At 46.6% G+C, this 27061-nt stretch overlaps 1 protein-coding gene across 1 annotated transcript; it reads right to left on the reverse strand.

Annotated features, from left to right (window-relative positions):
* Nucleotides 1–15853: 15853 nt before the first annotated feature.
* Nucleotides 15854–24253, reverse strand: KLHL35 (kelch like family member 35; the record flags this gene model as incomplete). The annotated part of the gene is made up of 6 exons (XM_080345140.1): nucleotides 15854–16042; nucleotides 17246–17434; nucleotides 18599–18787; nucleotides 19281–19399; nucleotides 19945–20129; nucleotides 23364–24253. The coding sequence occupies 6 exons, from the start codon at nucleotides 24251–24253 to the stop codon at nucleotides 15854–15856; spliced, it is 1761 nt and encodes a 586-aa protein (XP_080201266.1).
* Between the last annotated feature and the right edge of the window lie 2808 nt (nucleotides 24254–27061).

Here is a 27061-nt window from a genome sequence, read left to right on the forward strand (position 1 = left end):
CAAACTGGATGGTTTGGGGAGAAAACTTGGAGGTATTTGGGTGGAGAAGTGTTATCTTGCAGCAGATGGCGCTTCTGCCTAGGAAATGAGGATGAGAAGAGGGTTCTTGGTTTGATGAGCAGGGACTGGAGCAAGGTGGTGGCTCCCAAGCACTGATCATCAGAGAAAGCAAGCGTACCTGGCATATACCTCAACAAATACCCCAAATTCAGGCTTGCTGGCCTCACTTCATTGCTTTCAGATCTTCCTCATCCTTTTTCATCTCCCATTGGTAAATACATAATTCACCTCCAATACACAATATTTGCAGCCACCACCACAAGCAAATCAAACCCCTGGTTTGGGTTGGTCTTTACACATATTTGTGGCGTCTGTTTGCTTGAGAAAACAAACAAACAAACAAACACCACTGAGGGAATGACACATCTTTAGATATTTTTCTCATGTTGAAGCTTTGTTAAAGAGGAGAGGAAGGAAGAAGAAGTAGAGAAAAAGAAAATGAAGAAGAAGAGGAAGAAGAGGAAGAAGAGGAAGAAGAAGGAGGAGGAGGAGGAGGAGGAGGAGGAGGAGGAGGAGGGGAAGGGGAGGGGAGGGGAGGGGAGGGGAGGGGAGGGGAGGGGAGGGGAGGGGAGGGAAGGGAAGGGAAGGGGAGGGGAGGGGAGGGGAGGGGAGGGGAGGGGAGGGAAGGGAAGGGAAGGGAAGGGAAGGGAAGGGAAGGGAAGGGAAGGGAAGGGAAGGGAAGGGAAGGGAAGGGAAGGGAAGGGAAGGGAAGGGAAGGGAGGGGAAGGGAAGGGAGGGGAAGGGAAGGGAAGGGAAGGGAAGGGAAGGGAAGGGAAGGGACAAGAGAGAATGAAAACTTTCAATGAAATCAAAATGTTGCATTTAGCTATCTATAGATCGAAGTAGTGTTTTCATAATTTTAACTAAAACAACTTCGGACTGCCTTTTTTTAGCTACTGCATGAACAATACAGCAAAATATTTCCATCAGTGTGAAAAAATAAATGCTCTTTCATGGACAGTTTACACTTTTAAAGGTCTTTCTATTAGTCTTGTCCAATAAAACATGTAGGTCAATAATGTCAAGCAACACCAAATTCTATGCATATTTATATGCGTGCACACATACATCCTCTGTTTATTCCCAAGTGCACTGTGAAATACTGTACTAAGAACCTATCGGATGGCAAGCTCATTACTTGACTTATCCGACTGACAATAGTTGCTTAGAGAAAGGGGGAAAAGCGATCAGTGCTCTCTGATGGGTGGATGTGAGGACTTCCAGGGTTTCCCACAGAACGACTTGTGCATAACAATGACTTTTTTTCTTATGGAAGGAGAAGAGGGCAAGAACAGTCACAATACAGAGTTATTCGCTAAGCACATAAACATCTTTTTGCACAGCAGAGGCTGACTCTGACCTAACGCTAAGTTCTGATGGCAAATCAGTCTGGACAGGAAAGGATGAGCCTCAGCAAATAAACTGTTCCTGCCCTTCCAGGTAACTCACAAAAAAATATTGCAATTTTCTGACACTTTTTTGTTCTTCTTTGAACACTTCGATATTATAATTGTGATTTTTCTCTCCCCTAATTGCTGTTCTTTAAGGGGCGTGGGCTTCAGAGGGGCAAGATTTATATTAAAAGCAAGCCTCTTCTCTTTTTCTGCTTGAACACAAGTTACTGAATTACTCTACAGTCCTTTGATCAGAAACACGATCAAATATTTATACAGTAGAAGATCCGTCTGTTCGGATGAATTCCCAGCGGGGTAGCTCCATTCCTGTCTTATTACTCACTTCATTTTCCTCACTCACTCCATTTTTTCCTGGAATAAATTGGTTAAAGACTGACAGCGGAAGAAGTAAATATTTCTTATTTCTTCTCATCTGCACACATAGAAAATACCATTGTTGACTTATATGTGCATTTATTTAGCAGTGGGCTTGGGGACCAGTATGCACACAAAGACTTGTCCCTAGGCTGTACATGGTTGGGCAATGCTCAGCCCATCAATCACCTATTCTGACACTTTCCATGTTTATCAGCTGGAGGACAAATAAATTTCATGCTGGGATTCCTGCATTTCCATTTTGATCCCGCTGGCCTTCATAGAAGCATCATTTCTCTCTGATATCTATGCAATTATAGGGGTAGATACGGGTACCAAGCACAGAGAGGCGAGAGGATTAAACCTCCTATAGAAAAAAAGCCCTTTCAAAGGACTAAAAACACATCTGCGTCAGTGGGGAACATGTTGAGCCAGTGTGACTAATAAGACTAGAACAAAGGAGGAAAAAGAACTACAGCATGTGGATCCATGTGTATTTAGGGGTTTTTCATCCCCAAGTTGTGCTTGCAGGACACCCCCTCGTCCCCGGTGAGTGGATGGTCTCTGCTACAAGATTTAGCCCACCCAGGGCAGAAGAGATGGTCTATCTGATGTTCAGCAGCCTCTCTTGGAAAGTCACAGTCAATGCAGGCTGGGAAGGACCTCAGGAGGTCTCTAGTGCAACCTCCCGGTGACAGCAGTGTTTGGGCTCAGGGATTTGTCCAGGTGCGGCTTGAAAAACTTCAAGGATGGAGCTTGCACAACATCTCCGGGCAACTCTTTCCACCCATTCTCTTCCCCATAGAATCACAGAACAGTTTGGGTTGGAAGGGAGTTTCAAAGCTCACCCAGTGCCACCCCTGCCATGAGCAGGGACATCTTCACCAGCTCAGGTTGCTCAGAGCCCCGTCCAGTCTGGCCTGGGATGTCTCCAGGGATGGTTCATCCACCACCTCTCTGGGCAACCTGGGACAGGCTCTCACTGTCCTCATTGTAAAACATTTATGCCCTCATGTCTGGCCTGAATCTCCCCTCTTTTAGTTTAAAACCATCACCCCTTGTCCTATCACAAATGAGCCCTCCTTAATGTTTGTCCCCATCATTCTTATAGACCTATTTTAATCCACCTGCTCTGAGACAAAAGCACCTTCTGGTCTCTGCCAGTGTCTCAGCAGATGATCTGAAGACTCTTGAAAGAGCTGGTCATCTCTGGGCAGATCAGTTCCTAAGGTACTGTTTTGTTATTACAAGTGATTATAACATAGCCAGGTTTAAGCAAACCCATATGATCAAAACCATACTGCAACCAGAAAAGGAGTGAGACTGTGAGCAAACCCTATAGAAAGGTGTTTCCTAAAATATTCTGTGTGCTGATTGCATTCCCACCTATGTCAGAGAAGGGTGGCAAGATGCTGACCAAGCTACTACCAGTGCTTCTCTAGGAGGCAACCACCACCCTGGGTTGGTGAAGGGGACATTCTTGGTGGAAACAGAAACACAACATCACCACCGGAGACTAAGCAGGAGACTAGGAAAGAGAACTGGGATGCCCTAAGCCTTTATTATCTGTTTTATCTACCATTGACTTTGCAATCACAGCCAGTCTCTCCCCTCTCTGGACCCCGGTTAGAAAGCAAATTGTCACCAGTCAGAGACACATAACAAGAGAAAAAGAGACAAAGTCTCACTGGTTCAGAGCTGGAAAAGCTTCTGACCTCCTGTCAGAAATCTCATCTGCAGCCAAAGCAAATCCAGTCCCATCCTCTGCCCAGGCGAGTCCTGACGTCTGATTTATAGACATCGTTACCACTACATTAATGAGCTCTGGAGAGCGTCTGCTGCCAGCTTTGTTACAGATGGGTGGAAAAATATCATTCCGAGGAATTCCCCCAGCTGGACATAAATATTTAGCATGTGATCAGCTGCTCAGTATTCCCCTGACCTGAATAAATCTGTGTTGTTTCCTCTGCCTTCAAATAAAAGGTCCATAATCCAGATCACTCTCCTCACTTAATCTTTTTGGTGGCACAGTGGAGATGGCTGGTTTATGTCTCTTTGTAGCACCCGTAAACCTCCATCTCTGGCAGAAAAGCTGTTTAAGACCAAATCATCTCTCTGAGGAAAACTCAGATCAGCCCAACAGAACGTTACAGTAATTCTTTCTGCATGTAGCATGGAAATTGATGCTGCTCAGTGGCTGAAACAGGGTCTGATCTCAGGTCTTTCAGTTTGGAGCTGGCTTTACATGGGCCTTGGTAAACTCAGCCTTTTAGACTCCAGGAACAGCTACATGGACTCAGGTTAAACATCTTCCTAATCCAGTATTTCAAGACCAAAAGAAGGTGCAAATAGTTAAAGAATCATAGAACAGTTTGGGTTGAAGGGACCTTCCCAGCTCCCCCAATGCCCCCCCTGCCATGAGCAGGGACATCTTCACCAGCTCAGGTTGCTCAGAGCCCCGTCCAGCCTGGCCTGGGATGTCTCCAGGGATGGGGCATCCACCACCTCTCTGGCCAACTCGGGACAGGTTCTCACTGTCCTCATTACAAAACATTTCTTACTCATGTCTGGCCTGAATCTCCCCTCTTTCAGTTTAAAGCCATTACCCCTTTCCCTATCATTACATGCCCTTATAAAAAGTACCTCTCCAGCTTTCTTACAGGTCCCTTTTAAGCACTGAAAGGCCACACTAAGGTCTCCCCGGAGCTTCTGTTCTCCAGCTGAACACCCCAGCTCTCTCAGCCTGTCCCCCAGTAGAGCTGTTCCAGCCTCACATCATTTCTGTGGCTCCTCTGGCCCGTCTCCAGCAGGTCCATGTGTGTCCTGTGCTGAGGACTCCAGAACTGGACACAGTACCCCAGGTGGGTTCTCAGAAGAGCTTTCACTGTATACCCCTCCAGCAGCTCGTAGTGCCTGGTTTTGTTGAGCTAGAAATGTAAATACACCCCACAGAATTTTTATTCCATGAACTTTGTCCGTTTACTTTCCTAAGCCCATGTATAATTTTTAACATCCACAATGTCTTGTGGCAACAGTTTCACAGATTAATGACATGAAGGGAAATATCTACTTCAGCATGTTCATAGCTTCTCACCTGCTAATATAATTAAAGGCTCTCTGGTTTTTGCACTATGAGAATGAAAAATATTCCTTATTTATTCTCTTTAAACCACTTCTGGCATCTTTCTCTTTTTAAAGCTAAAATATTTTTGCCTGTCTAGTGATGTTTTTTCCCCTCTCCCCCATCCAGCCTGTGCTTTTGCATTGGAGTCATGCAAAGCCCATTTCAATTCTCTTTGGCCAAGACCTTGCAGACAATGCGAGGGATTGTAACCAGGCAAGCTCGCGTTTGCATGCAAGCAGCAGACGACAAAAGCTGAAAGAATTGAGACTGCAAAAGGCCTGGCACAGGCTGTGGGAGATGTGCATTGAAATCCATGTTCTGCCGCTGACTTGCTGGGCAGCCCTGGGAAAACAAAGCAGAACAACAGCCCCATGGAGCATGTGGCTCCCATAGACCATCAGGTTTGTTGGGAGAGAATATTTCCCACTTTGGAGATATCATAAAGCCCTTGTTGCATGGAAGATGAGCAAGCTCCTCTAGAAGAGGGGCATTGAGAAGTTAAAGGCTCTACACATGTAGGGCAGTGGGTGCCTATTTTAGCATGTTAAATGCTTGATGGGTCTGGTGCAGAGGGGTGAAGGCAATGCCAAGGGGTCACCACACCGTCCCCATAATCTTCTTTTACATGGTTTCATTGATGCATGTGCATAAAGACAACTCTTTTTTCTTCTTCTTTATTTTTTCCTTGTGCCATTATGAAAATAGAAGTTGATTCAAAGCCATTCTGCAGTTTTAGATGCAGGTTTTTGATGGCACCTTGTGCACATCTTTCACATGAAGGCCTAAAAGAGCACTTGGCCCTGAGGCTGCTGTAGTCACTAAAAGGTTTTTTATTAACCCGTCTATGTTCTTCATCAGGCCTTAAGAGTTAAAAAATGGAAGGGGTTGAGTTAGTCACTATGGAGATCTTTGATACCATGGAGAGCTTTGATACCACTTCCTGTAATAACTCCTGGAGTGTCTTAATTACAGGAAAAAGAAATGGAGAGAGCATGGTGTCTCCCAAAAACATAAATCTCCTCTATTATTTGTAATTTCTTCTTGAGACTGGAGCTCTGGGAGTGCACTGCTAGGAGTGAAGGGAGGAAAAAACCTCTGGATCCTGAGAAAATAAGCTTTGTTGTGCTTATTTTCATGTTTTCTTAACAGGTTCTTGGTTCAATTCAGGCTTCTTAATTAAAAAGTCCTATGTCTTCCTAAACAGCAAAAAAGCGGGTAAATAGTCTAGAGAAGATGTGGATTTGATAGCAGAAGTTTCTCTAGATTGATTTTCTTTTTAAATTAGATTTGAAGATGATTGCAGCCTGGCTTGCTTGGACTCAGGCCATATGTTTTACAATATATGCAGCTCACATGTTGAAGATTTCTGCTCTTTCAGGGCCAAAGGGATGGACCCAAAGTGTACAGCATATAATTTTCATAGCAACCTTAATCCATGTGAGTAATGATGTGTTTACAACGGTCCTGCTGATAAAGAGAAATGGTCGCCAGGAGCAGGATGGTGATCAAATGCAGTAACACTAAACATCAGATTCAGAATAATTGAAATGACCAACATTTTTTTGTCCCCTCTCCTCTTCCTCCAGTTTTCCAAAACTCCACTTCTCCAGACCCCACTTCTTTCTTCCACTGCTGGCATGGGCATCCCCAGCAAATGTCGTTTCAGGATCTGATCTCTTTCAATGAAACATTGCGAAATCAAATATGGGATCTCAGAGGTTTGGTCACCAACCTCAGCGTGAGAAACTATGACCTGAAAGAAGAAATCAAAGACGTGCAAATTATGAACCATGGCTTGCAGGCCAAGATGGGCTCTTATAAGACTTTGGTGGAAGAGTTGCGGAAGGAAAGGAAGAACATCAAAGATGGTGCAACAAACAATTCTGGCTAACAGAATACAAAACCGAAACCCCAAAGAGTGACAATAAACAGCTCATCTTGTAAATAAGTGGTATGGCTGATCAGCTGGCTGCATGTGATCCTATCAAACTGTAACAGACATGCTAAGAAACAGAAATGAAGCTCAAAAAAATTCACAGTTTTGCTCAGCACCTCGAAGGGCAAATTGGATGGTGTCCAGCAGCAACATGTGAAAGAAAAGCAACAGACCTTTCAATTATGGGAGTTATTGAGATAATTCGCCCAGATATGCACGGATCAGAGGAAAAACGTAATGTGGCTGAAAGGGGAACTGGAAGCAGCTGAGAAAAAAGCAGCTCTCCAGAGATGTGACCGTGAGTGCTGGATCCCAATGGGCTCATTGCAGTAGGCTGGAGATGGGCTCAAGATGATGAAAACTCCCCAGAGTCAGCTGTGATAAGAAAACTGCACTGACTCAAGGCCCTCAGGAAGATTTTAATCCCCCTTCATAGCCTGTGTTGCACTTGTGTGTTGTGCACCATTTTGTCAAGAATTATTTCGCTGCTGGCTTTTTTTTTGCTCTTACTTAGTGAACATGACATCTACATTGTTGTGAAGCTCCTATCTCAATATCTGATTCTTTATCTTAACAGGTAACAGCTCCTGCCAAGTTAGACTTGTTGTAGTCCCCTGTTCAGGAACTTTCATTTGTAGCTTAAGAGTTAAGCTCAGTTATGTGTCATATATTTGTTATATAGATACTTAAAATACGTATGATTTAGATAAAGCAATCCAAATTGATTGTCAAGTAGTATTCCTTTCAGTTACTTGTTCACTGAACTGCTCAAAGATTTTTTTGCAGGCATCAGAGAGATGACTGTTTCATTTAAAGTCCTATTTTACTTCACTTTCTTGCACTTCACCCACCCATTCCTAAAATGAAGTCTGTTGCGCTGTGCTCCTTCAGATCTCTTGCAGCACAGTGAATAACTCGGTTTGATCCAACTGCAGATTTTTCTTCAGGGACCAGTGCTATAGAGTAAATAAAGAAGATATATTGGACCCACTGATGAGGGAACAGATGTTTGGTAGATTAAATGACTTGGCTGAAGGTCAGATGGGGAAGAGATGGCAAGGACAAATACTCGGTCAAACTAGTGACTTCATGCTCTGTTCTCCGAAAGGAATACAGATATGGAACAAAATAAACCAGTATCTATCTCCAAGGCTTAATAATTCTGCATGTGAAGATGGGTGATACATGCAATATCCTATTAAAGGTGCCAAGAGCACATGCATCTGTGACAAGTGGCCCAAGCATGACCAAGGTACAATTTATTCTAAGAGGTCCGGGGGGGACATTCCCAGACTTCCTGAAAGCAAGGAGGGGAAGATGAGCTGTGCTATGTGGACAAAATCCCAGCTATTTCATTTTTAATAAAGATTTTTTTTTTTGACGTCCCAGAGCTCTTCAGATTCCCCTCCTCTTCAGCCTTTGCATCCAGGTTTTGTCGTTCCTTTGAGCATCCCTGGCCCTCATGAAGGACAGGGCTGCCCAAGCATCTTACGTGGATGGAATAGCCTCCTTGAGCGGCTGCGTCTCCTCCATGCAGAACAGCCCCCATTTTCAGCTTCCGTGGGGCTTGTTGCACACAGAGGCTTTCAGTCTCCATTCGGTGTCTCGGCAGCTGGTTGAAAACAGACTCTGTCACCAAAGCAGTGAGCACAAAGACTGCTGGCCACAGCCCAGGCATGTCTCTGAATCCCATTTCTGCAGACATTAATGGGAACCGAAAAGGGAGACCCCGCACAGACTGTCAATGACCAGAGTTTTGCCAAGCCCAGGCTGGATCCCAGAATCACAGAATGTCAGGGTTTGGAAGGGACCTGGAAAGCTCATCCAGTGCAGTCCCCCCATGGAGCAGGAACACCCAGATGAGGTTACACAGGAAGGTGTCCAGGTGGGTTTGAATGTCTTCAGAGTAGGAGACTCCATAACTCCCTGGGCAGCCTGTTCCAGTGTTCTGTTACCCTTACTGAGAAGAAATTTCTTCTCAAATTTAAGTGGAACCTCTTGTGATGGGAATAGAGCGAACTCTCCCATGCAGAGCACAGGGGTACCCTTGGTGGGCCCTGTGGGGCAAGAATCACCTTCCTCAGAGATGCTACACATGGTAACCCATGCCCACCTGTGCAGTGAGGTCATAGAATCATAGAACAGTTTGAGTTGGAAGGGATCTTCCAAGCTCCCCCAGTGCCACCCCTGCCATGAGCAGGGACATCTTCACCAGCTCAGGTTGCTCAGAGCCCCATCCAGCCTGGCCTGGGATGTCTCCAGATATGGTTCATCCACCACCTCTCTGTGTACCTCTCAGTCTAATTCTGCCTTTCAAGTAAATAAGTGTTTAGTTCCACTTGAAATGTTTAGGACTTGTAGGTCACCCAGTTTTGTCTGCTGTTTGCATGTCTAGGAATATTTTCTTTTCTACCTTGCAACACTCCTCGGTAAGTGTAGATGAACTTCTTAGGGACCTGGTTTAGTGATAGTGTTAGGTTAATAGTTGGACTTGATGATCCTAAAGGTGTTTTCCAACCAAAATAATTCTGTAATTCTATGATTGTGATGTTGTATAGCCACAGGTGAAAAAACAGTACATAGACCATAAATGAGCTCAATTCTGAATCCCAGGAATTAGGAATCCTCTCCTTGCATTCAGGCACAAGTTCTCTCAGATGCCATTGAACAAAGTGTGAGATGAAGCAGTTGAGAAGCAACATATGAAGCCCAACAGCCGGAAAACTCCTGTTGTGTCTCTATACACAACCCAACTCTTGCACCCACAAAGCGTTGCGGTGTGTGGATGAGTCCAAGAAGCAGGATTCAATCCTTATCACTACAAACTGGTAAACATCTTATTCCACATGAACTGGGAATTTCAAGCCAGGTTCTAGGTCTGAATGACCCTGCTCGTCCTGCCATTATTTGCATTTAATAGGAAATAATTTTGGCCACATCAACCTTGTAATAAATCTGACACAGTTCCCTCTTCCCTTTTATTCTTCTGGGAATATTTAAAGCTAGAAAGACAGCCACTGAAACTGCTATTATCTCTGCCCACCAGTTCCCAGCTGGCTATCCTGACCCTTAATCTGAGTTAATCAGCACTAGCTCATCATTTCAGCTGGGACTTGCACCCCAGCACACTGCTGTTGTGCCCCACAATGCTATCATCTCCTGCCAGCTGGGCAGATAAATGAGAAAACAGCTTCAGCATCTCCAGAGGCTGGAGCAGAGTGATGCCCTGCCACATTCATGCTGGGAAGGTGGGTTTTTTTGGCTCTATGCATTTAAAAAAAATAACAATTATAATGTGAGTAAATAAGCTGTATTCAGTAGAGACAGTGCATACATCAGGCCTGGAATGGTGGAGCAAGAAGGAACAGGAGTAGACAAAACAGCCCAGCCCAGGGGGATGTCATGGGGCAGGTGATATATCTCTATAGGTCAAGCCTGTATGTGACAAGTCGAAAGTTGGGAAGTAAGATTTGGGCTTGAAAGAGGTGAAAGAGCAGCATGAGTGAGAGGCTTAAATGGCTTCTGAAACCACCGGTAGTGTCACAGGTAAATGGCAAGTCAGCGAAAGCATTCTGGAGCACAAGTGTGATGGGAGCGGCTGAGGGACCTGGGGGGTTCAGCTGGAGAACAGGAGCTGAGGGGAGACCTTCTGATCTCTGAACTGCCTGAAAGGAGCTTGGAGCCAGGGGGGTCGGGCTCTGCTCCCCAGGAACAAGCGCCAGGAGCAGAGGAAACGGCCTCAAGTTGCGCCAGGGGAAGTTGAGGTTGGATGTGGGGAACAATTTCTTCCCCAAAGGGCTGTGGGGCATTGGAACAGGCTGCCCAGGGCAGTGCTGGAGTCACCATCCCTGGAGGGTTGGACAGATGGAGATGAGGCTCTCAGGACATGGGGTGGTGCCAGGGGTGGGTTAATGGTTGGACTTAATGATCTTGAGGGTCTTTTCCAACCAAAATGATTCTATGATCTCTCTCCTGTTAATCCTTCTCTCAACTCCTGCCCATGACACTCAGGTGGGGTGGAAGATTGATGATGATATGATGATATGATATAATATGATTCATATGATATATGATGATTGATATGATATGATTCTAAGACTTGGTACCAAATGTGTTTGTACCTTCTTTCTGTTAAATATCACAGACTGAGCACCCCATAATCCTTATCCCACTCCTAAGTAATTTTGATGGCTCTTCTGTTCCTCAGGATTTTCACATTCTCCATGAAGTGAGAACTCTGGATCTGCTCCCATGGCTCCTTCTCCATTACAATGATGGCAGTGACTCAGTGCAGCCCTTCATGTCACCCCTCTGCTCCCACATCCCAGTATCACCTTGCCACTAACAGCATCACACTGGAACCTGCTTCAGATGTTTGGCCACTCCAGCCATCAAATCCCTCTCTGAGCGCTGCTCCACAGGATGCACTTCTATCTCTGGGTGGCATTTGTCTTGTGTCCAGTTGCATCACATTTCATTTGCCTTCAGGAAAAAGGCTTTTTTTATTCACTAGGTGGTAAAAGCTACCAAACAATCCATCTTGCTCTCCACAGTAGCCTTGTCTTCCAGGTTATTTATAATTCTTCTAGTTTGTGTGTCATGGACAAATGTTATCAGTCCCTGAAGGTCTTGCTGTCTACACCATCCATGTGATCTGTTCTCTAAAAGCTTTTTCTTCCCTCTGGCTTCCATCCAAACTATGAACATACCCAAAATAACCCAACAGCTGAGTCAGACAGCAGGAAAACCAAAAGTACGTGGGGGAGGAAGGGATGGTTTAAGTACTACTCGAAAGTCATTGACGGTTGCTGGTTTGGAATGTAAAAAAATAAAAGAAAAAAAAAGAGTAATTTATTTTGTTTTTAAAAGCTTAAATACATAAAGCTGAAACTACCGCACGTGCTTTGCAGATGATCTCTACTTTATTCTACATCTTTTACCATACAAAGCTCCCACAGCAAGTCTGCGTACTACTGTAAACACAGCAAGGAGGTGCTTTACGTGTGGACTGAGAAAAGCCACCTCAGAAACTGAAGTGAGCTGCTGTGGCAGCCAGTTTCATGTTTTGTGTTCTTCTACCACACTAAAGAAGAGCAAGAATCAGCCAAGACACACATTTTTTTCATTTTCTCTGGAAATACTCTTTCCCTCTTTCCAAAATATTAGTACAAGTTTCCCTCTCCTTCAGCTGAGTTTGAGTGATACAGGCACCTTCTCTACACTGGCTTGGCCACGACCCCATGTAATAGTTAAAAATATCATTCCAGGCAGACAAAAAGTCATACCTTGAACTTCCTACTTGCTTAGACTGAGGATTCAGGTATCCTAGACAAAGGCTGGGACATCTCACGTATGATGCTCTCAGAGTTCCTCTGATGCTCCATCAACAATGTATTTTTGGACTGTCATGAAGCAATATGCACAAATGAAATTCCTGCAGCAAAGACACTCAGGAGTCAAGGTGAATATTTATTTCTAAAAAAAAGCCTAGGTTAAATTGCTTCCCTAACCCTTCCCTGCATGGCCACAGCCTTTACAAAACACAAACACATGAATATTAGGACAAAGAATGAGGTGAACCTTTCAGTATTTATGCCATAACTTCCACCACCATGTTACACCTATTGCAACAAACCACACATATCAAAAATGTGGAGAAGCTGATGAGAACACCTTCTACCCTTTTGAGTGTGCTTATTTCTACAGGAATAAAGTATGAAGTACAGTAAGAGACTCCCAGGAGGCCTTAGGAAAATCAGGAAACACAGCAGGAAGAGAAGTTGTTGGTGAAAGTGGAAAACTACCTTTTTTTTTTAATCTATGTCGAAATATATTACTATGCTCTTCTCAAGAACAAGAGCACAAAGATCCGCCAGCAGCCAAGGAAGCTATGTCTGTGTTTAAGGCCCTGTTTAAGTCAGAAATTCAGCATGAGGACCACCCCTTTCATAAGGCCTGATTCCTTGTGATGCTCACCATCCTCAGCAGAGCAGACTTTGCTCAATGCAAGCTCTGACTGCGCTCATTCTCTTGAAAAAATAGCACAATTTTCCAAACCACAGACAAAGAGGAGGGACATACTAATGGGAAAGTCTATGGAGAATTAAGAACTTCCTTGGCTAAATAAATTATGAGGTGAGGTGGAGATAGTGGGTCCCAAGCCATGAACTTTGAAGGGGTGCCCGTACAAAAGTGCTGGATTGCTTATGCACAGAAGAGCAATGAGAGATGCAAAATTGGGGAGGAGAGACAGACTGGGACTTGTGGTCCTCAGGAAATCATGACACTGGAGGAGAAAGGTCTCTCTGGCCCTGAAGGCTTGCACAGTATGGGTTGATGTGCTCATGCTTGTGACAGATGCTTTCTTTTGAACCAATTTAACCCCAGTATCAATCCAGACTGAGGATGGAGGGATGGAGAGCAGCCCCCAGGAGAAGAACTTGGGGTGCTGGGGGTGAAAGATTGGCCATGAGCCGGCAACATGCGCTTGCAGCCCAGAAATCCACCCGTGTCCTGGGCTGCATCCCCAGCAGCGTGAGCAGCAGGTGCAGGGAGGGGATTCTGCCCCTCTGCTCCGCTCTGGTGAGACCCCCCTGCAGTGCTGGTCCAGCTCTGGGTCCTCAGCACAGGACACACATGGAGCTGCTGGAGAGGGGCCAGAGGAGCCACAGGAATGATGCGAGGCTGGAACAGCTCTGCTGGGGGACAGGCTGAGAGAGTTGGGGTGTTCAGCTGGAGAACAGAAGCTCCGGGGAGACCTTAGTGCAGCCTTTCCGGACTGAAAAGGGACCTGTAAGAAAGAGGGAGACAGACTTTTGAGCAGGGCCTGTTGTGATAGGACAAGGGGTGATGGTTTTAAACTAGAGGAGGAAGAAAGTGTTGTCCCTGAGGGTGGTGAGAGCCTGGCCCAGGTTGGCCAGAGAGGTGGTGGATGAACCATCCCTGGAGACATCCCAGGCCAGGCTGGATGGGGCTCTGAGCAACCTGAGCTGCTGAAGATGTCCCTGCTCATGGCAGGTGGGGCACTGGATGAGCTTGGAAGGTCCCTTCCAACCCACACTATTCTATGATTCTATGAACTAACTGAAGGAGAGGTGCCAGTTTCTCCTGTAATCACCATTCCCATTAAAGACACAACTGTGGATGCATTTGATTGCAAGTAAAATTGCCTTTTACCAGCATGAATTTCCTTTTATATCCTCAAGGGAATAACCTGTATCAGCATTGAATCTCCTTTCTATTGCTTAAATGACACATTGTGTTGCTCATGATCTGATAAAAGGTCTAACCCACATTCACAGACCTTAGGGAGAACAAGGCTAAGAATGTTCAAGTAGTGCACCTTGATGTCTAAAATGGCCACCATAACCCTGAGACTTTCCAAATGTGACTATGAGGAGCACAGGGTACGATTCATGTTATGAAATACCTTTGCTCATCACTTGGACGAAGAAAGAGCATACATTTCCTAAGGAGAACAGATATCAGCATACTCTGGTTACAGCCAGTTTTGGTTCTTCAGCAGGGACTTCTTTTTACTACGTTTTACGGGTAAGCTTGATACCATCACAACAAAGAGGTGAACTTCTCAGAGATGACGGAAAGCAGAGGTACTAAATAAGACCAGATAAAAAACAGCTGTATGGGGAAAGCAGGCAAAACCAGGTGTTTTAAGACAATTAAAATGCCCTGAAAATGGGAGTATCTTGGACAGTGAACATAGTAGTTTGCTCTACTTCAAGAAGTCATCGTTGGGGTGAGGAAAGGAAGGTGCAGAGAAAAGAGCAGCCAGCCTGCAGTAGAGGAGTGCACCCTAAAATGTACATGTAATGGGAGTTTTTAAGAGACCCCACTCTACATTTGACAACAACTAAGTCCCTAATTGAACAACGTGAACAGTTACAAGGACCCACCAGAAATCACCAGTTCAAATCATGGACTAAAGACCGTGACACCAAAAGCTATGACTATTCTACCCAAATCCAATGTGCTCAGGACCATTTCTATACCTGAGACCAACTGGCTTGGAGCAACATGGTCTGTGTAATCAAATGCCCTCCAAATGAGCTGTACATTCAGGTTCTTAGGACCCTGTATCAAATCTGTTAAATATTGAATTTATTTTAATACCCGCTAGCATACTCCAGAGCCAAAATGAGCCAGATGTGATTTTATGGCTACCATGCCTCAGATCTTCATGCTTAATTCCTACACATTAATATTCCCCTACCTCTGCCTCTCTGAAGAAAGAATTCTTGGCTACACAAAGCACTTGTCATGGTGTTCACAAAGACAATTTAGGGGAATAGACCCTTATACAGTATGTGCAGAATGGACTATTTAACCAGGATTTTTGGGATTTAGTAGAGAAATTTTCTTGGGATATCAGCTTTGAAATCTCAATCTCAGCTCTCCACTGCAATGGGACTAGCTGTTCATGGACATTTAGGTCACCACCATGGTTTGACAGAGTTCTACTGAGCTAAATAGCCAAACTTCTGATAGCTTTAGCTAAAGAATTGGATTCTGTAATTAGAAGTGTTACTGCAGCAGTCCTGTGCATCAGAGAGCACCAAATACTTGTCCTTGCAGGACAGAAAGCCTCTGTTGCCAACATAAAAGGGAACTGTAATCTGCAGCCAGATAAACTTAAGTAAAAGTCAAATTTAGTAGTTCCAAGGGCTGCAAGGATGCTTGTGTACTACTATGGCAAGGTCTGTGATGCAGCTTCACACAGCCCAGCACCTTTTAATCCTCTGACCTAGATCAAAATCAAACCCATTTGCACCAGGAGGCAGGGAAAAACAAAATAGAGGCTGCTCAGGGGCTGGCTGGAGAAGATGATCTTCAGTGGCTTGTATTGCCCTTCCCCACACAAAGGTGAGATGTCTGTCCATGCTTTGGGTGGCCACTGTCCCAAGGGAGGGTTCTGGGTGGGAGGTGGATGCAGTTGGAGCCCCATGGTCATCTGTTCATGCGTTGCAGGATGGTCACGCAGCCGTGATAACTGGTGCAGCGTTGCAGCGGCGGCTGCTGTTCCACGTCCCCCGTCACCGGGTCGAAAGTGAACGCTTTGTCCGTGCCTTCCCCGTTCTCGTCTCGGCCACCTAGGATGTAGATCTTCCCTCCACACACCGTCAGGCCACAGCTCTCCTAGAAAGCAGAAGGAAAGCCCTAGAGCTGAGGAGCAAACTCCAGCTTTAGTCATTGGGGTTGAGCAGGGGGGTCAGCCATTGCAATGGGATCAATTCTCACCTGCCCAGCAGAAGGGAGTGAAAGTAGATAAGTGATGTTTGGCTCCTAGTGTGCTGAAATCTTACTATTTCAGTAAGAGTTTAGGCTTTTGAAATGACTCAAGTGAGTGGTGACAGGACTGTTGCTGTTTCTGGCAGACGCCCAGGCACAGCACGGACTCACAAGCACCCCAAGAGCCTGGGAACCCAGCCAGCACCTGCCTGTGAAAGACATATATAAGTGTGCACTGACATAGGTATTTTAATTTGGATCCAGCTGAGGTACAGGCTGAGAGAGTTGTGGTTGTTCAGCCTGGAGAAGGCTCCAGGGAGACCTTATTGCAACCATTCCATAATTAAAACGGGCGGATAAGAAAGGTGGGGACAGACTTTCGACCAGGGCCTGTTGTGATAGGACAAGGGGTGATGGTTTTAAACTCAAATAGCAGAGATTGAGGCCAGACATGAGGAAGAAATTGTTGCCCCTGAGGGTGGTGAGAGCCTGTCCCAGGCTGGCCAGAGAGGTGGTGGATGAACCACCCCTGGAGACATCCCAGACCAGGCTGGACGGGGCTCTGAGCAACCTGAGCGGGGTGAAGATGTCCCTGCTCATGGCAGGGGTGGCACTGGGGGAGCTTTGAAGGTCCCTTCCAACCCAAACTATTCTGTGTCCCACCATTCTTCTTCACTATGCCACAGTTCACATTGCAGCATGGCTTTGGAGTGAAAAACTGTGGTGACACTAAATGAAGATACAAAACCATCACCAGTTCCAGCCAGACTAGAGACAGTATAACACTCACTATGAAACACAATGTGGAGAACAGGTCCTCAACACCGATATTTTCACCCTACAAATTCACTCCTCTGGCATCCATAGCTAGTGTAGACCCAGTCTCAGCAAGAAAACTTGGTTTTGCTGTGGATGATATGTCCTCCAAACAGTATGGACACTGATGGTGAGTATACATATGTCTGAGTTGCTCTGCAGAGGTCACGTTCACATGCTCAGAGCCAAACCAACAGTGTATTTTCTGTGCCTTCAACCTCAGCAAAACACAAATGGCTGCATCTATTCTAGACAAGGAAAGCTCAGAGCTGCTTTCTCAAAGCTCTTCCTTACCAGAGGCCCAGGCAGGGTGGCCACTTCTTGCCAGCTGTCTTTCCTTGGATCGTAGCTGAAGATTTTACTGAGAAGTCCACCTACAACATAAATGATGTTGTCCAAGCAGACGGCACTGATGCACCTCTGGTAAAAAGGGGTGGGAGACAAAAGCGTCCACTTGTTGTCCTCTGGATCATAGCACTGGACCTGGGAGGAGAAATGCAGCTATGTGAACATGGAGTTACCTCATCTCCTTCCTTGTGTGAAGCTACCACTGACTAGAAATAGAAGAGCATGGGGACAGAAACATGGATGGGATCTTCTACGCCCAGAGACCAGTGCAGTGAGCAAAGGGTTGAGGGGTTCTAGCATTCTAGGTTGTAGATGACCCATCCCTGGAGACACTCAAGGCCAGGCTGGACAACCTGATCTGGGTGAAGATGAACCTGCTCATGGCAGGGGATTGGACTAAATGAGCTTCCAATCCAAACTTTTCTATGATTCTATGATTCCCTCTTGCATTCAAGTCTCCCAGACAAACAACAAGCCCCCGAGATGGCTGGACACAGACAGAGCACAGTTAAGTGTTCAGAGATTGAGCTGAGAAGCACTGTTGGCTCTTCCTGCAGCTCAAGAGACCAGAAGCAGCATGTCTGGTTTGCAGAGGTCTCCTTCAGGCAGCTACTACTATTGCTAATTAACTGAAGTGAATGTCCACATGATTTGAGGTTTGTTCTTGTGGTGCCTCAGGGCTGACTGAGAACAGGGATCTGTCAGGCTCAGCACATCACAGGATGCTTCAGAGAAGAAACCACTCTACTGTAATCACAACAAATGTGCTGTCATATCATGACACCTTCCCTGTCTGGTCCCCAAGACTCATTGGCTTCCAATTAAATGTATGACTTCTCATCTAATTATAAGGGAGCCTTCATTAGTCTTAAAAAAACAAAAAAAAATAAATGCTCCCTTGTAGCCAGTTTCAGGGCTTTTAGTACTTAAAAGGAGCCGAGAAGAAAGATGGGGACAGACTTTGTGATAGAACAAGGGGTGATGGTTTGAAACTAAAGGAGGGGAGATTCAGGCCAGACATGAGGAAAAAATTGTTGGCCCTGAGGGTGATGGGAGCCTGGCCCAGGTTGGCCAGAGAGGTGGTGGATAAACCATCCCTGGAGACATCCCAGGCCAGGCTGGACGGGGCTCTGAGCAACCTGAGCTGGTGAAGATGTCCCTGCTCATGGCAGGGGTGGCACTGGGGGAGCTTGGAAGGTCCCTTCCAACCCAAACTATTCTATGACTCTATTTCTCTCCATATTCCCTAGCAAATCTTGGCGTTTAGGTCTCTGTCCATTCTTGATGCCCCAGAAATACCTTGTCAGTGTTAGCGGTGTCATCCACGGCACCGCCAAGCACATAGAGCTTGTTCAGGCAGGAGACCACAGCCGCCGAGCTCACAGCTTGAGGCAGGGGGGCCAAGGTTGACCAGCTGTTGGAGAAGGTGTCATAGCACTCCACACTGGAGAGGCGGTAAAAACCATCAAAGCCTCCCACAGCATAGATCTGACACAAAAGGAGCAAAGAAAGACGATTAGAAACTCCAAGAGTCACCTAATGGGTTATGTTACTACCGCAAACAGGAGGGGTGGACAGGGTTTGGCCAGAAGGACAGACATCAAGCCACGGTAGATCCTTGGCGATGAACTAGATGACCTTTAAATGTCCTTTCCAACCCAAACTGTTCTATAATTCTGTGAAACACCCCACCCTGTAGATGTTTCATCCAAAGACTTCACGCAGCCATCTGCAGAAGTCTTGCATCACCCCATGGTAGACCTTTTTGCTACAATTTTATTTGCGGTTCCTTCAGGTGACAACCCACACCCAACTTAAAGCAATGCCATCTTGGTTATGTCCTAGTTGTTCTCCCATCAGAACCATCTCTAAATTACCCAGAGGACAAACACACACTGACAGTTTCTTATTGTACTGGGCAGCAGGAGAAGTGGGGACAGTTCTCTACATGGTTCCTTCCAAAATTCAAGCCATTGCCTACCTTGCCCTGAAGTGTTGCCATTTTGTGCCTCCATCGGCCCTTCTGTAGACACGCAACCTTGATCCAGACATTCAGCTGGGAGCTCAGCATCCAAACATCATTGCTGCTGATGTGCCCTCCTGAAAAGCAGAGGGATGGAGAGCTGGTGTGGTTCCAACAACAGAACCATCACCTTGTTACGCAATATCGCATAGTTCCTCCATGCAATGGAACAACTTAGGCCAGAATGTGGTTGTTGGCTTATGGCCACATGAACTCAGCTTCCCAAGGGAGTTACCCTCTGGACTTTGAGGCACTTATTACACTGCTCCATCCCTTATATAGAACTCATATGATGGGCCATGTATTTTAAGTGAGGGACAGGTTTTAGGAAACCCTATCTGACAGCACACACCAAAATCAGCTCACTCCACAGCAGAACCCTCTTGACAGATGCTCTGATAAGCAGGAGGGAAAGGTTTTATAATATTACCATCCTCCCCCAAAGGTGAATTTTTTCCTCAGCACAGCAAAATCCAAATCACTTAAGGATAAACTTCACCAAGAAGTGACCTTGCTCCAACGCTGTGAGTCCTAGTGAACAGAACTAAGGAGCAGCTGCCCAAGCAGAGGTTCTGCTGTTCTTTGCAACCAGGAAGGGACCATCTGGTCCAGGGTATCTCACCTGATATGTATACATCATTCTTCAGTGTGCAAGCAGCAAACTCTGACTTGGTATAGCCAGGTACACTGGAGAGGGCTGTCCACTGCCTGCTCTTCGGGTGGTAAAGGTCTGTGAAGGGCAGTTTCAGAAGGCCTTTCTTATCACAGCCCCCAATGATGATGATGACTTCTGCCAGCTCCATGAACCTAGACCATGAAAGGCATCATTAAGTCCCCAGATCACGCTGCTCCTTTCCATTACCCCTCCCATCGTATCTATAATAGGCCATTGGTGGCACAGTAGAGTAGATAGATCAAGGTCCTCTCCCGCATCAACTGATTTTCTGAGCAAATAATTTCACCCCTGCACCCTCCCTTTTGTCTGCACTATCAAGACAAAGGCACCTCCCAGATTGGGTGGGAAGGGGTCCAAACTGCATAGGGAAAGAAAATCATAGAATCATTTTAGTTGGAAAAGACCCTCAAGATCGAGTCCAACTGTTAATCCAACTCTGGCACTGCCCCATGTCCCTGAGAACCTCATCTCCATCTGTCCAACCCTCCAGGGATGGTGACTCCAGCACTGCCCTGGGCAGCCTGTTCCAATGCCCCACAGCCCTTTGGGGAAGAAATTGTTCCCCACATCCAACCTCAACCTCCCCTGGCGCAACTTGAGGCCGTTTCCTCTGCTCCTGGCGCTTGTTCCTGGGGAGCAGAGCCCGACCCCCCTGGCTCCAAGCTCCTTTCAGGCAGTTCAGGGATCAGAAGGTCTCCCCTCAGCTCCTGTTCTCCAGCTGAACCACCCAGGTCCCTCAACCGCTCCCATCACACTTGTGCTCCAGCCCCTTCCCCAGCGCCGTTCCCTTCTCCCAACTCTCTCCAGCACCTCGAGGCCTTTCTTGGCGTGAGGACCTTGTAGTGAGAATGACCTTTAAAAGTCCTTTGTGAGATTGCTTCCTGCCACTCACCCTCCCCCTTCCAGCACAATCAAACCTAATCCTCAGGCAAAGCCACGAGTGTGGAAAGCCATTCCTGGCATCCAGCCTGCAACAAGCTCTCTGCCTGGAGAAGTGTTTCCAGGAAATCTCTCTCTCTCTCCAGCCCCAATAGCAGTGAGCAGATGAGACAGACAGCAGGGAAAGGAAAGTCCTGCCAGCCAGCAGGCAAGAGAGAAACGGCTCTGCGGGAGGGGAGAGGAAGGAGCAAGTGAAAAAGAATTTGAAAGACTTGGGTGAAAGTTCCTGAAACCTGGGACAACTTGGTTAAGACCAAAGCTATATAAGGAGAGAGGTAAAACGTGGATGCTGAGGGCTGGCGTTTATGCCCAGTGAATTTTAGGTATTTATCATTTCAGTTGGAAGAGACCCTCAGGATCATCGAGTCCAGACATAACCTAACCTAACTCCAGCACTAAACCATGTCCCTGAGAACCTCGTCTAAATGCCTTTAAACCCCTCCAGGGATGGTGACTCCACCACTGCCCTGGGCAGCCTGTTCCAATGTTCCTTTTCCAGGAAGAATTTTTTCCTAATACCCAATCTTAAACCTCCCCATGCACAACTTGAGGCCATTTTCTCTTGTCCTATCAATTGCTACTTGAGAGAAGAGATCAACCTCATCCATGCTACAACCTCCTTTCAGGTAGCTGTAGACAGCGAGAAGGTCTCCCCTCAGACTCTTTTTCTCCAGGCTGAACCCATCCCAGTTCCTTCACCTGCTCCTCATGAGACTTCTGCTCACCAGCCTCATGGCCTCCTCTGCACTCTCTCTAGTATTTTAATGTCCTCCTTATGATGAGGGGTCCAAAACTGACGCCAGGATTCAAGGTGTTGCCTCAACAGTGCTGAGAATAGTGGCACCAATCACTTCCTTAGTCCTACTGGCCACACTATATCTGATACAAGCCAGGATGTTGTTGGCCTTTTTGGCCACCTGGGCACACTGATGGCTCATTTGCATCCTTGAGGAGGTCATCACAGAACTTGTTATTGAGCAGTTCTATATTTTATGGTCCATCGTGGTATTCAGCACAGAGATCATAGAATCACAGAATTCTAGGGATTGGAAGGGACCTCGAAAGGTCAACTAGTCCAATCCCCCTGCCGGAGTAGGAACACCTAGATGCGGCTACACAGGAATGTGTCCAGGCAGGTTTTGAATGTCTCCAGAGTAGGATGTGTCAAATCATCTCTGCCACCTGACACAATGCTCTAAATGCCAGGCTGAGACTTAGAATCATTGAATCATTTTGGTTGGAAACGACCATCTAACCATTAACCCAACCCTGGCACTAACTCATGTCCCTGAGAATCTCATCTCCATGTCTGTTCAACCCCTCCAGGGATGGTGACTCCAGCACTGCCCTGGGCAGCCTGTTCCAATGCCCCACAGCCCTCTGGGGAAGAAATTGTTCCTAATATCCATCTGAGATGTACTGGTCAACCTCCATCTTTCTGCCCAGGATACTGCACCAGGCATCCAGAAAACCTGTTCTCCTTGGGAGAAAGAGCAGGAGGGAACAAGAACCTGTCCCTGCAGCCCCACAGTCATGGATCTCATCTGGAAAAGGATGGCAAGCCTTGCAAACCAACTGCAATGTGGCAACACACCCCAGACCAGAGATGTCCATCAGCACTCTTACCCAGTACACTCTTATATGGGACCATGAAGAAAGAGCAGAGGTTTAAAATGTGGCAGATCAAATCCAAACTTCAGTCATATAAAAGGTCCAGGATTCCACCCACACCCTCCCCCAGAAATTGCTCTTCTTGGTGGCCTCTTTACACTGCCAGTTGCCTGGAACAGCATCTCTTTATCTTCTTGCTGTTCATTAGTAAGTAAATGGAAAGAAAACAAAAATAAAAAAGGAGGATGCCCAGGTAGCCACCTTGTCCATAACTTCTTTCTTTTGTTTATTTTTTTCCCTGGACATTAATTTCTGACCCCACCACAATGCCTTTGAGCTGGGTACCATGCTGATGGCCCTGAGGACTGAGCAGGAAGGCTTGGACCACTCTAACAGACAGCTTCGAGAAGGTGAGAGACCAAAAGAGATGTAATGAGAGCAGTCCAGTGGCAGAGGTGGGAATGGAAAACAGATCTCAACCCAGTGGCCTACTCATTGGTAAAAACAAAAATAAAGAGCTACAAACATCCCTTTTTGCTCGTAGTCTGGACATACATCTGGATAGCATCATGGCACACCCAGACTACTTCTTGCCAACTGCAACAAAAACGTGTCATATGCATTAGCATGCATTTCAAAGGAATACTTTAAGCCAGGCAAACATCTCCAAGGTCTCCATTTTGGAAAAAGGAAGGCCAAAAGAGAAGAAATAGGTTAAAAAAAAAAAAAACCAAAAAACAACAACCCAAGAACGTCCCTCAAACTTCCATCAACTTAGGCCATGAAGGTCTAGGGAAGAAGACACTGTGTTTTACCTTCTTGGCCTTGATCGCAAAGAGCTGACCTCATTGCCAAGGATGTAATACTTGCGGGCCTCGTGCAGTAGAGGAATGCACTCCTTAGAGTCCTGGATGAGTTCATCCATTTCCACCTTCTCCAGGAAGTAGGTGGGGTCGAGCAGGGGCAGACGCACATGCTCAAGAAGGTCCTTCAAGGCTCCCTTCCTGGCAGGTACGTCATGCCGTACCCAACGCATGACTGCTTCAAAGACGACCTCCTCCTTGGGGACCACCAGCTGCTCATCAGACAGGTATTCAACCAGCTCCTTCACACCCATCTCCAGGAACTCTTCGTGACACGACACCTCCACAAAACACTCCAGCATGAACCTCTTGCTCTTTTCTGTCAGGGATGTGATGGAAAATGAATCGGCAAATTTCATGATACCCAAACAATTGCACGGGTGAAGCTGGCCTTCAAGGAAGGTGACACAAGCATCTCTAAGCTTGGAGATCTGTAGCAAGTCAGACAGTTCCAAGATGCCTTCAACATTGTCCTCCTGAATGATGATGTTCCCCCCATACATGTAGTCCAGGAGGAGAGACATGCTGGAAGCAGAAATCTTCTGGATATTAATGATATCCTGGTGGCCTTCCTTGAGATCACCACCAAACATGGCCCTGAAATACGTGCTGTTGGCTGACAAAGTGGCACGGTGGCAGGGAAATTCTTGTCCATCAATTAACAGCACCACATCTGTGAAGATGCCGCTCTGCCGGTAGGAGTTAAGTGTCTGGAGGATCTGCTCAGCATGGCAGGACCCACTGCAGAGCTTCATGTGCAGCTTTTCTTTGCTCGGGTCCCGCGTCACGTTTTCCAGGCTGCTTGTCCTGAAACTTGATTCTTCTTTCATCATTCTATGCATCCTGGTTGGGAGGCAGTGAGGGAGACAAGAGAACATCATGCTATTAAAATATCTGACTGCAATATCCAACATTATCATGATTACTGCATCTTTCTTGGTGCCATGAAGAGGTACAGATTCTAGAAAAAAATATAGTCAGACTCTGCCCCTTCATCCTCACACATGGGTCATACTCAGTAACCAACATTTCCTCCAAACCACAGTGCAGTGATGGGCACTAGAACATTCCCCATCCAACCCCATCTCAGTAGACCAACTTCTCCTTTCAGATGTTTCTTCTAAGACAATTGCCTTGCCCAGTCTACACTGTACAAACACATCAACACTCTTTCTTTCTAACATCTTGTAGCTCTTATTAACTGTTTTCTCCATCCTGCCATCATGAGCCATCTCAGTCAACAATGTGCCCTTGTGGCCAAGAAGGCCAATGGTCCCTAGGGTGCATGAGGAAGAGTGTGATTAGCAGGTTGAGAGAGGTTTCTCCTCCTCCTCTGCTCTGCCCTGGTTTGGCTGCATCTGGAGTTCTGCATCCAGTTCCAGGCTTCCCAGTTTAAGAAGGACAGGGAACTACTGGAGCAAGTCCAGCAGTGGGCTACAAAGATGATTAGGAGTCTAAAGCAATCTTCTTATGAGGAAAGGCTGTGAGAGCTGGGTCTGTTCAGCCTGGAGAAAAGAAGCTGAGAGGGACCTTATCAAGGCTAATAAATATCTCAAGGGTGGGTTTCAAGAGAATGGACCAGACTCTGTTCAGTGGTGCCTAATGACAGGATGAGGGGGAACGGACACAGACTGAAACACAGGAGGGTCCATCTGAACATGAGGAGAAACTTCTTTGCTGGGAGGTGACAGAGCCTGGACCAGGCTGCCCAGAGCAGGTGTGGAGTCTCCTTCTCTGAGACATTCAAACCCACCTGGACGCAACCCTGGGTGATCTGCTCTGGTGACCCTGCATTAGCAGGTGGGTTGGACTGGATGATCTCCAGAGGTCCCTTCAAACCCCAACCAGTCTGTCATTCTGTGTCTGACCACAGACTCTAAAGGTACTCAGATTCTCCCATATTCCAGAGGACACCTCCTGGCTGCACCTGCACCAGGATAACCATGTGTAGGACAACTAAATATAGTCCTGAGGGTCCTCACCCCACTACCCTGAAAAAGTGTCATCACACCTTTTGTGCCTTCAGAATCCCCCAGCGATGGGGAAAACACCTTTGCCCACACACAGGGGAGCTGCGGAGACCTCAAGAACTGTGAAGCAGTGTGACAAGCCCTAACTAAACACCTAGGAAATCACGTGGGAGGGGGTGAAGGTTCTAAATGCCCCAAACACCACTGAAGGCAACTGCTGTTACTCAAAGTGATTTAAAGAAGTTAGAGCAAAGGCAGCTCTCTAGAGATGCCTTTGGAAAGAGCAGAGCTGGCTCCACGCTTCACCGACATGCCAAGAAAGAAAAACACACCTATATCTCCACCTCTATCCCTGATCCACACACGTTTCTGAGCCATCAGGGTCACACACAGCTCTGTGCTGGGAAGAAATAGCTCAGGCTGATCTTCTTACAAAGAGACACCCCCTCCTCTCTCCCCAGTTAATCCAAACACCAGCTCACACCCCTCCTGTCTACCCATGAGACAAATTATGTCAATACAAAAAAAGAGAGGTTTTCCCCACTGCCCTCACCCATGCACGTTCCTCCTGTTCACCCTCTCCATCCAAGTAGTAAATGCTGCATTTTTATTCTTATTTTAATTTTCCAAGCCTCCCCAGCTGCTAGCGCAAGAAGTCCAAAGGTTACCTGGCCCACAGGTTGTCTTCTCTGGGTGGGACTTAACGAAGACTCAACTTCCCTCTCGGAAAGCTCCCATTCACATCAGAACTCTACGCGGAGACAGGTCTCCTCCGCAAAGCACGCTCAGCCCTTCTGCTGCAATGCTTGGGGAAGCACAAAAGCATCCCCTTTATCCTCACTGCCGGAGAGGTGGCGGGGGGAAAGTTGCTTTTGTTTCTCGTGAATGACATGCCAGAAAGCTACAGGGCATTAGCCACGCAGCTGTCAATAACAGCCAGCCAGGGAGGAGCCAGGACCCAGGGAAAAACCCATTGTAGCTCAGGGAAAATATATCACACCAGGGCAGCTTAAGGGGAACGAGCCATCTGGAGAGCAAATTGAGGTCCAGGTGGAACGATTCATTGGATAGAGACTCCGTCTCGCTGGAAACCACACTAAAGCCGATAAATAAAATACGGCTTTGTGAGCAAAAAAAAAGATGCCCAGAGCAGGAATGGATTGGGTCAGGGAGGAGCTGCAGTTCCCCTCATTAACGTGTGATAATTAGGTAATTAGGTCCTTGAGGATGATAGGGACAGAAGGGGAGGTTTGCCCTGTGTGGCTTTCTGCACCCTCCCCTCTAACTTGATCCCAGTTGTCGGCTGAATTTTTAAATGCTCAGAGATTAAAGCAGCTCCGTGAAGAAACCCTTGTGCTGGAAATTGTCAAAGCCCCTCATGCAGTGCAGCCAGCCTTCCTTCCCTTGCCCAGCATCACTTTGAACAACTTGTATTATTTCACGCTACACAGAAGAGAAATATTAATAATAACCAATCCCTGCATGTTGTTATCTCAGTGAGATTGCTTTTCTGTAGGGCACCACTGCTGCCTTTGCTGGCTGGCTCCTTTCTGCTCCTCTCCCACTGCTGGGGTGCAGGGCACAAGCTGGCATCTTGCTTGCTCCCAGCATTTGCATATGAATTACTGCTAACCTGGAAGGGACTGTGGTTTCCCAGCCTGTGCGATGGGCTGGGAGGGT

This window comes from Nesoenas mayeri (genome assembly GCF_963082525.1).
Source record: "Nesoenas mayeri genome assembly, chromosome: 1".
Classification (NCBI taxonomy): Eukaryota; Metazoa; Chordata; class Aves; order Columbiformes; family Columbidae; genus Nesoenas; species Nesoenas mayeri.